The sequence below is a fragment of the Penicillium expansum genome, assembly GCF_000769745.1.
Source record: "Penicillium expansum strain MD-8 chromosome Unknown contig268, whole genome shotgun sequence".
Taxonomy (NCBI): Eukaryota; Fungi; Ascomycota; class Eurotiomycetes; order Eurotiales; family Aspergillaceae; genus Penicillium; species Penicillium expansum.
Window position 1 is genome coordinate 696,364 of NW_015971324.1, and position 10,883 is coordinate 707,246.

At 44.4% G+C, this 10,883-nt stretch overlaps 3 protein-coding genes across 3 annotated transcripts; all 3 read right to left on the reverse strand.

Annotated features, from left to right (window-relative positions):
- Positions 1–4,537: 4,537 nt before the first annotated feature.
- On the reverse strand, positions 4,538–6,106 carry PEX2_079540 (trehalose-6-phosphate synthase; the record flags this gene model as incomplete). Its single annotated transcript, XM_016745224.1, has 4 exons — positions 4,538–4,920; positions 4,964–5,337; positions 5,402–5,771; positions 5,815–6,106. The coding sequence occupies 4 exons, from the start codon at positions 6,104–6,106 to the stop codon at positions 4,538–4,540; spliced, it is 1,419 nt and encodes a 472-aa protein (XP_016598142.1).
- Positions 6,107–6,643: 537 nt separating this feature from the next.
- Positions 6,644–7,985, reverse strand: PEX2_079550 (Major facilitator superfamily domain, general substrate transporter; the record flags this gene model as incomplete). The annotated part of the gene is made up of 2 exons (XM_016745225.1): positions 6,644–6,830; positions 6,898–7,985. The coding sequence occupies 2 exons, from the start codon at positions 7,983–7,985 to the stop codon at positions 6,644–6,646; spliced, it is 1,275 nt and encodes a 424-aa protein (XP_016598143.1).
- Positions 7,986–9,048: 1,063 nt separating this feature from the next.
- PEX2_079560 (uncharacterized protein) lies at positions 9,049–9,900 on the reverse strand (the record flags this gene model as incomplete). Its single annotated transcript, XM_016745226.1, has 1 exon — positions 9,049–9,900. The coding sequence occupies one exon, from the start codon at positions 9,898–9,900 to the stop codon at positions 9,049–9,051; it is 852 nt and encodes a 283-aa protein (XP_016598144.1).
- Positions 9,901–10,883: the final 983 nt, after the last annotated feature.

Below are 10,883 nucleotides of genomic sequence, written 5' to 3' on the forward strand. Positions count from 1 at the left end.
TGTTTCAATGAAGTTCAAAAAGTCTGCCTTTTTCATCACTGCCACCAAGCACTTGCCATCAAAAGCATTGGTAGGAGATATACTGACAACCTAGAAAGTTTCAATATCAAAATTAGCCACAAGAGCATTAAGAAGAGTGATCATAGGGGTATCGCAAATGACAAGAAGCAATGACACAATCCTCAAGTGGTGGCTCAGATTAACCATAAATATCTTCAATGAAGTTCAGCGCAGAGATCTATCATCATTGCCACCAGGTAAAATGGCTTTAGAGGTGCCAGGTATGTCAGAAAAGTTGACAATATAAAAAGTACTCAACTTGAAAATCAGGGAACGGAGTAGACTGGTAAGTGCAACAGCCAAAGACAAACTGTAGTCTGGGCACCAAAGACGTTCGGCAGCTCTCATTCTCATTATTGGCACTGCGCAAATTGTCGTTGGGATGTCATGTATGCCAACAAGGTTTGCAACATAAGAACAACTCAATTCTAAGAAAAAATCAGCAATGTGAGCGTTGAGCAGAATAGTAACAATAGTGAGTGACACAAAAAAGGCAAAGTGCCCAAGGTGTGCCTCAGACAAGTGTAGTTTTGTCATCAAAGATGATCAGTAGCTCTCTTTTTCATCATTGGCACCGTGTAAATGGTCGTTGGGGTCTTACATATGACGGTAGGTTTGCAACATAAGAACAACTCAACTGTAAGAAAAAGTCAGCATATAAATCGTTGAACAAAGTGCAACAATATTAAGTGATATAAACAAAGGCAAAGTGCTCAAAAGGTGCCTCAGACAAGTGTAGTTTGGCCATCAAAGATGTTCAGTTAGCTCTCTTTCTCCATCATTGGCACAAAGCAAATCACCGATAGGGGAAAGGTTAACAGCTTCAGAATACTCAACTCTGCAAATTAAGAAAAATAGTCAGCATGAAGACAAAGAATCTATCAGAAGGATAATCCACAAATGCAGGATGGTTGGATGGTGCATCAGATCGGCTCTTTACCAGAAGCTCATCAAGGATATTCAGTAGAGCTCTTTTGATCATCATGGCATCAAGCAAGTTATTCATATATAATAAAATGAACGGAAGGAAGTTAGCAGTATGGTAACGAGCACTCACTTAGTCAAAATGCAAAAGAACACTGAAAGGCCAATGGGATTGGCAAAATCGGCCCCGCGGATTGGAGGTTGGAGCTCAAACATAAATAGATCAGGAACTGTCCTGGAGCATGATCTCAAGTATGGTTTTGTTTCCTTCATGGCTCTCTTTTCTCCGACCACAAAGCGCTGATACTCCACAAGTTAAATGTCAGGTGTGATCGTTCCCACCATTGCCAAGACTGAAGGCCCAGTGAGGGATTGGAGGAAGGGCAGGGGACTGAACTAGGAAGATGCAATAACATTAGCAAAACGTAATCCATCAATCGTAATGGGGGTTCAAATAGAACTATTGGCTCAGTAGTATTGGGGTTTCTCTTCTTCAGTCCTCCTATTTTCCCCCGGCCTCAAAGAACAAATACTACACCGAGGTTCAGGCATAAATAACCCTTCTCATCATCGCCAAATTGAGAGACATAAAATGCAGAAATGGACTTACAATTCCACCAGCAAGTGCCATTTTAAAAATGAGCAGGTGTATCGAGCAGGGATAACAATGACGGCCCTCCCAAGAAAGCAAAGACACCGAATGTAGTTTGTTTTCAGGGCCCTCTTTTTTTGTGCGAAATAGGCATGTCTACCTTTGAAGATCAGATATAACCCTTTTCAAAATCGCCGGATTGAAGGGCCATGGGAGGAATGAGAGGGAGAGGGAGCCGAGCTAGGGAGATGTAATAATATTAGCAAATGATCCAGCAATGGAAATGGGGTTCAAAATTGAAGTTGCAATCAAATGGAGGCTCAGATAAGGGGTTTCTTTTCTTCATGTCCTCAGCCCTTTTTTTTTTTTTTTAGCCGAAAAGAACAGATACTACACATGGGCCGAGGATCAGGGATCAATAACCCTTTTCATCATTGCCGGATTGAGAGCCACAGAGCGCAGAAATGGACTTACAATTTCAGCAGCAAGTGCCATTTTGGAAATGAGCAGGTATATCGAGCAAGGATGATAATGGCGGCCCTGCCAAGAAAGGAAACTGGCTCAAACGGTGGGTCAGAAACCTCAGAGCGAGAACAGGTGTTGGTCGTCATAACTGGCATGTTGACAGCCCATAAATGCAGAAAGTCACTAGAAAGAAACGAATTTATTAGCAGATGGAACTTCAACAATCGTGAAGGGTATATCAAGCAGATATACCAATGATGATTTTGTAAACAAGGCAATGGGTTTCAAACGGGGCCTCAGAGATTGTCGTGCTTTCGTCAGGCTTCAGATCAAGGAATTTAGGCTCATCATTGCACCACCAAAAAAATGAAACCCATAGGTATAAGGAGTAGTCATGGCAATAGCAAGTCTGGGTAAAATATTCAATTTACCTCGAAAAATGCCAGATAGGGCCAAGGCACAAGAACAGGCATTGGCCGTCACCCTTGTCATATTGACAGCCCACAAGTGTAGAAGGCTACTAGAGAGACGTGTTTATTAGTATGTAAGACTTCAAAATGAGCAAAGAATATATCAAGCAGGTATCCATGGATCTCAAACGGTTGCTCAGATATTGTGCTTTCATCAGGCCTCAGATGGACAAGACTGCGTTTAACATCATCATTGCACCACCAATGTAACATGAGACCTATGATCAAGAAGCAATCCTAGCAAGCATCATGAGGCGGGTAGAGCATACTTTACCTCGGAAATGGTAGGCCGGGTTAAGCCAAGGCACGGTATTAGGTGCCATCATTGCCGTATTGTCAACCCAGAATAGCGAAGGGAGACTAGAGAGAAATCATCCATTAGCAGGTGAGACTTCACAAACGACCAAGGAACATATCAAGCAGGTATCCATGGATGCCAATGATGCTTTTGTAGAGAAGGTAATGGGTTTCAAATGGTGGCTCAGATATTGTGTTTTCATCAGGCCTCAGATGGACAAGACTGCGTTTTGGAACATCATCATTGCACACCAAAGTAACATGAGACCCATTATCAAGACGTAGTCATGACAAGGGGGATAATTCAGGGAGAAGAGAATGTGCACTTTACCTTGTAGAGATAGATGGGGGTGAGCCAAAGCAAGTAAACGCGTAGGCACTAGTCAAATGAGACTTCAGTAGAATAGAACTCCCATGGCACCTGAAGAGAAAGGAAGATGGATGTCTCATCTTATTCCATCGTCATCGTCATCATTGGACAAAGAGGGAGTGCGCATGAAGCCGACGGAAGCACATACCACCATCGCAACAAGGAAACTCTGCAACGGAGAGGATGGGGGAGGGGAAAGGATAAAATTTACCAATGGAAAGGTATAGAAGACACGAGTGGTAGTCAAATCAAGAATGAAAACAAAAACAACCTCGAGAAAAAGAAAAGTGTGACGAGTAAGCAAGGTACTTCGACGACTAAGCGAAGTAAATGAAGCGAGTCAGCGAGGCAGCGAGGCCATTGACCCACAAAGAAAGACCTGTAGTTAATATAAACGATCTTGAGACTCACCAAAGTACACAGCAACCACTTGCAATGGGTAGACAAGAACTTATAAACGTGGATTGGGGTAAGTGAGGTCGAGTCTGAGCAAGAATGCAACAAAGAAGAGTAGAAGTGGGATGTTTCTGGGGTCAAGTGCAACCAGAGAGGATGTTGAAGAAGAGAAGAAAACAAGACAGAGACAATTGAAATTGAAGAAACCATATACTCGTACTCAACGCTGATTGGCGGTCAGTTGGGGGGGCTCGGAGGCGGATCGGACGCTGATTGGTCAATTTTTTGAATCTGGGGTAAATGTACACATGGCTGGTATACTTCAAGGCCGGTGAGGTGACACGCCGCGTCCTGCTCGCTACAGTATAGTTATTAAACCCACACTTTGTGATCTAATAGTTAAGGTTATAACGTAAATTTATACAAAATATCACACTGGGAATTAACGTAGTGCGCGAGATAAAGCCTGCTAAATTTTGCTATGGAATCAAGGCTTGCGGCCAAGGTACCGATCGAGTTCTCAAACCGCTTTGGGGCTACCGCCTCGTAACTACGGCAATTGACCCAATGTAATTCCAATAACCAAAAGAAAGTAGACACTACCAATGACAACAGAGCGAGTCAAAAAAGTGACGGACGACTAGGTATGCATGGAAATGACTGCCGACGAGTCAGCAAATTGATCATCGACGACTAAGCGAGGAAATTATGGATTCAAGCTAATAAGCCAACACGCAATCAAGTCGCTAACACTCAGGAATCGTGGGCGAAACAAGACAACAGTTCATTCCCTATGGCAATAGCAAGCGGCTTGCTGTTGGCGTACAAAAAACATCTGCAGGGATGGAATATCACTATACATCATGCTCAACAGTCCTCGACGATCAACATGAGTCCCCGGGTCGTCTACAACGCATGGATAATTTTTCAATGAAGGTCTCGCCCCATTTTGCACTACCAGGGTCAGCAACTGACAATAAGAAAGCAGGAAAGCCCTTCGAACCTTGTGTTGGTATTGACAAAGCCACGGAGATACTCGTGCCTGGCCTTTCGTTCGGCCGGGTCCAGATTCAGCGCGTTGAAGATTGCCTCGGACATTTCCGTCTTGTTTGCAGGATGGAACGGGATACTACCATTCGTCATGAAGGAAGCCGCACCAGCAAATTCGGAGAGAACGAGGACACCATGACGCTCTTGCTGGCATGCCACATACTCGAAGGCCACAAGATTCATTCCATCACGGGTAGAGGTGAGAAGGCAAACATCGGCTACCGAGTACAACGCAGTCAATTCGTTGAACGGAACGGAGCGATGCATATACAGCAGTGGAGTGCCCTCGGGGGTGGCTGACTAGTTAGTATACTCCCGATATTTGTGACAAGGACTTACCATGTTTCCCGTTGATCTTCCCGGCGATAGTACACAGTTCGGTTTCGAGGTCCTGATATTCCTTTACGTCTTCGCGGCTTGGGACGGCGACTTGGATGAGAACAACCTTGTTTTGCAGCTCTGGGTGATCATCGAGAAAAGCGTCAAATCCCTTGAGTTTCTGCGTGAGGCCTTTAATGTGATCCAGTCGATCGACACCAACAATTACCTTGACGCCTTTGTAGCGTTCTTTCAAGCTTCGAATACGCTCTTGGACATCAGGCTTTTGCAATGTGTCGGTGAACTTGTCAGGGTCAATGCCGACAATAAACTTGTTTATGCAGACCAGCCGATTTTTATACTGGATTTGGTTGGGAATTTCGGTGCGTGCGTTACTGGGTGGGTGTTAGTTGATACTTCTTAATCTTGTGGGCAAAGGGAATTAGGGCTAATGCTTACAGGAGACTGGCACAGGTGTCGATGAAATTTTGCTTATACTCGTCCGTGTGGAACCCAATCAAGTCACTGGACAGCATGCCCTCGATGAGATGCTTTCGCACAGGGAGATTTCTCCAAAAGTCTCCTGCGGGAAAGGGCGTGTGGAGTGAGAAGCCAATGGCACAGGATTTGCCTTTCTGTTTAAGCCGGTCCCGGAGAAGCTCGGGCAAAAGCATGAGATGATAATCATGGACCCAAATCAACGTTCCGCTATCCGCCGTTTCAGCGATCGCATCTGCAAATAACTCGTTTACCCGCCTATATGCTTGCCATGGAGTCTCATCGAAAACTACACCGGACTGATAATGGAGAATTGGCCAGAGGATACGGTCTAGAGGTCAGCACGAATCGCAAAATTAGGGCACGGAGCTTACTTGAGAACCCGTTATAGTGTTCATGGGCCAGGCCGCTATCAAGGAATATGGGGGTGGCATTATGTGCTGCCAAACTCTTTTGCACATCCTCTCGATCCTTTGGATCTTTCACTTCGATTCCTGGCCAGCCAAACCATTGGAACTTGGTGGACTTTGTCAACCCAGAGAGGGAAGTGACGAGCCCACCACTCGAAAGAGATGATTCATAGGCACCATCAACTCGTTTCACGGACAATGGAAGGCGATTTGAGACGATGACGAGGTTTCGCTTTTGGTCGGTGATTGATCCCATCCTGTTACGACAGCTGGCACTTTATAATGTTTCCAACAACAAAGAACGGAGTATGAGTCATGGACTGAATTCAAAAAAGAAAAAAGTACTTGGCTTTTGCATTGAAAGAAATAGAAACCAAAAAGGAAATTGGCAGTTATACATAGCCACAGAAATGGCAAATGGCAAATTGCAAATTTACGTCAGTATGAAAGAAAATCCATCCTTCTCCTCTCTAATATCCATGCGCCTAGATCTAGGCGAGATTGGCCTCAATGACACTCTATCTCCAATATTTCATTTGTGTGGAATCATCAAGGTAATACGTAAAATGGTTGGTTAACAACTTTTCATGGTTCTATACAGGCAGAGGTGGACTCGATATATATAAAATCAAAACCAGTCATTTAGCCCTATTCTCTACAACAAGGGCTGATAGGTACTATAATAATTCCCCATGTTTGACATTGAATTAATTTTGTTGTTTTATGCACATATTGCTTTTCGTCTATATACTCCAGGGCTGCTTCTTCGTTTCTGGATTTCGTCATGGGCATGTCAGAGCGCAGCACCCGGCGCTTCAACCTTTTCTAGCGATTCGCCCCTTTTCTTTTGCAACAATTTTACAGCAATAAAGCAGCTCAACCCGGCTGCGTATGAACATCCAGCAAATGCAATCAATCCCCAGTACTGTCCCTCGCAGATATTAATGATCTCCCCAGCAATCGGGACGCCAGTCAAGGCCCTAAGGGAACTATGTGTCAGCTACATTTTCAGATAAAATGGCTCTCAGCAACCAGAGAAGGACTTACCCAAAAGCAACGATGGTATACACCGTGGTGTAGTACCTCCCATAATTCTCAACGGGACAAAGCTCTCCCACGCAGACTGGTACAAGGCTGATATTGCTCCCACTGGCGAATCCAAATACAATAGAGAATATCACCGTAGCAACAAGATTTCCATCAGCAGGCATCCAAATACCGAGGACAGAAATCAAACAAAGAATGTTTGTCAAGATCAATGTGTTGAATCGACCGATACGATCAGCAATGATGCCCGGCAACCAACGACCGGGAAAAGAACCCGCGTTCAAAAACACGACCATCAAATACGATAAATTGGGAGAGATCCCACTCGCAATTGAATACGAGGCAATGTACTCGAGTGGAATGAAGAAGCCCCATTCGATGAAGAAAACCCCCATTGTCGTCAAAGCAAGAACTGGGTCTTTGAGAATAGTGAGATCGGGAAGGAATACTTTGAGCGACGGACGCGACGGGGCTTTGGGAGGGAAGTTCGCTCGGATGAGAAGGCAGCCTGGGATCAAAAGAATCAGTGTAATCAGGCCCACGACTCGACTAGCCCAGGCGAATCCAATCTGTGGCGCGAGGTATAGCAATACCAAAGGGAAGATCACGCCACCAATACTACCCCCGGCCAATGCGAGACCTGTTGCTGCGCCTCGGCGTTTGATGAAGAAATGCCCAATGCTCGCGACAGGTACAATGAATATGAAAGATGTACCCATTCCCCCCAGGATGCCAATCACAATGAGGAAGTGCCAGTACTCCTGGCAAAAGCCCATGAGAATGAATGTTAACACGAGCAGACTTGACCCGATCCACATGAGCAGCCTTGGCCCTTTGATATCGAAGATTGGGCCGATCTGGATCCCGCAGAAGAAAACAAGGAAGTTGTATATTCCGAAGATCCAGCCGATTTGTCCTTCGTTGATGTTTGAGAGTTGGTGTGTTGAGATCCAGGCTTGGTAGATGCCGATGCTGTTCATCAGGCCGAGTCCGCCCATGATAGCGCTGAAGCTGCCTGCCACGACGAGGTTGCCAATGAGCCCTCCCTCTGGGCAGGCGGTTGAGTCGATTGCTGATTTTTGGTGCATTATGTTATGCTACACAATAGCTAATAGGTACAAGATGGGAAAGGAAATTTGTTGTTTGAACTATGTATATGAAAGCTTCGATTGTATGGATCAATAGCTTCTTTTAAGTACTTCATAGTGGATAAAGTACCAAATCTCATCTGCAAAATTTTCCTGAGCTCGGCCATTATCAACACATCAGATGGGTGCATGCCGTCTGGCGTGCAGTTGAACTAGAGAGAAATTCGCCGAGGGCTATGTGAAAATCGAAATCGGGTTGCTGTCGGGATTGGGCCGAACTGATTAATAGGGTCAGCAAATGAACATTACCCTTATAATTATCTGAAGAACTCCACCGGAGTCATACTTCGAGCTGTCTCTGTGGAAAATAACGATAGCCGAGCATCTCGGCCACCAGAATCCTCGGCCACCGGCGGACCTTGGTCGCCTCGGCATCGGCGAACCTAGATCAAATTAACGTGGGCCTCCATGTATATCATACTTTATCGTTGAGATCATTTACTTTGAGAAAAGATGGCCACAAAGAGGAAGAAAAAGCAGTTTTCACAGGAATATAAGATCTAATATATACTATATTTCTATATAAAAAAATGTAGTTTAAGAAGTAATTAATTCTAAACTAGAAATAAGGCTTTTGGTAATGAAGTTATTTCTCAAAATTCCTTTACCTTATTAATAAAGAGTATATTCCATCGATATAGGAACTATAATAGAGTAAAATAGTATTATATTATTTAAATATCTATACTATAATTTATATAGAAACTAGGTTAGGTTCTAGGTCGAGACCTTCGACCCAAAATGGGTTATGCGGAAGCCTACTCATAAGGTGGTTTTTTAGGAAATAATCTAGTCGAAAATATAGCTATTGTTTATAGCCATTAGACTTATGGTTGATTGGATCCGCACTACGCAAGGATAGGGAGTGGTAACCCATAACGTATTCTAATGAAAACTGATTATACAATCCAGCAGGGTAAAAGAACTTGAATTGTTGAATTAAGCATTTATATATTTGAGACAACAAGAAGAAAGACGGCTTTCAGACAGCAATTATATACTCCTAAGACTTCCAGCGTAGTGAACTGAGCCGTTCTTCTTCGACGTTCACTATGCTGCACTCGTCAATCATCATAGGTGGCCGTATATAGTACGCCTCCCAATTCGAAGGTACTTCCAGAGTATCAAACCACTGCACGTAAGAGTGAATAGGCATATACATCCATCCAACCATTTCGTATTCTTCGTCTGTCTCACCATCATGCCACTCCGGATGTATCTTATAATTCCTTTCCTGAGGGGTCAAATTACCCCACGGCTTAGACAAAATTTTGACAATAGGACCGCAAAGGGCTTTCTCGAAAAGCTCAAGCGACTCTAGACAGAAATCGTCCACAAAGAGGCAAAAGTTATACCGTGGGCCGAGAAAATACTGATGACCCAGCCCATTGTGATCATCAGATTGGAGGTTTTCGAGTTCTTTAGGACTGGCGACGATCTGAGGTAGTTGGCCTGTAACCCATGCGTTGAAGTGGTCACGAATGTCGTGGGATGTAGCTCCATTGAACTTCTCGATATCGTCATTGATCACTAGCTGATGACGCGATAGAAGATCCATTCTCTGGTTGCATTGAAGGTCGCTCTCGATATTTTCTCTTAGGTGTTGAAGTAGGCGAGTCCACGCGCTCTCGTCCTTATAAGAACAGCGGTAAATAGAGAATCCCCAGGGTAAAGCACGCTTTTTAGATGTATCAGAGAGGAAAGCATCGATGTTCTTGTAAACGTCAAGCGTACTGCGCGTCTGCTGATCTTGTGCCTTGCTAGTGATTCTACGGACGCTTGTTGGAGAGATCCGTAGATAGCGCTGTGGCAAGAACGCGGAGATATGACTGAAGACAGGACGCCGAAGCAACATGGATCCGGGTTGAGATCCGATACACCGGATAAAATGCCTTCAATCCGGGAATTGTAGAAAAAGAGGTGTTTGAGCCAAAAGGGGGTTTGCAGGGTTTGTATCTCCTCGGCTTTCATGTCAGATGATCTCTCAGTAAATAGTAGTATGGAAATACGATCTTCATACTTGGGTACCTGGACAGAGTTTTTACCAATATGACACACCGGAAAAGGGGCTAATTCTAAAACCCCTGGCCCTACAATTCGATTTATAGCCATGTCTGAATATCAAGACATCTTTACGCCGGCATTGCTGCCGGCTCAGGTGGCACACGAAGAGCATGGGGTATGCAATTTTGGAACTTCCCAAACCTCACACTTTGAATGCGATCTGGTCGATAGCTTTTTTCAGTTGCTCCGCTTTATAGACCACCTTTGATACCATATCACCTGTTGCCCCTCCGAAGGGAAACGTTTGGTGAATTAACCCGGTTCTGGTCGTACGATAACTTTATCCATGCTGCACGAGATTCTCAAAGAACGCAGGCTCAAACTCTTTCTAAATGGCGAGAATGCCCTTCAACTCTGGCATATATTTGTCGGCATTTCCAAACTCCTTTTGTACGGCCGCCTGTGCCTCGTTTAAATAAGGGTGAAGCTCGGGATAGTTCAAATAATTATAGACACCAATTGGCTGCTTGTGCCGATTAGCTCGTGATGTTCAGAATCCTTTTTTTCACTCGACTCAATGGACTTACTTTCTGCAAAACGCCTGAAACCTTCTTAGCGGAGTCAGGACCCATCGAGGTGGCACCAGCTATTGTGTTAAGATGCTTGTTAAATACGCGGATTGCTATAGGATTTTTATCTCTAAAAAGCCATCTTCATAACGTTCATCTCAGCCTCGAGGAAAGACATTCCCGTGCGATAGGCGTAGGAGCCTAAACTCTCAAAGACACAATCAATTAGAGTCATTGGAGCAGCCCAATGATTGACATCAGTGAC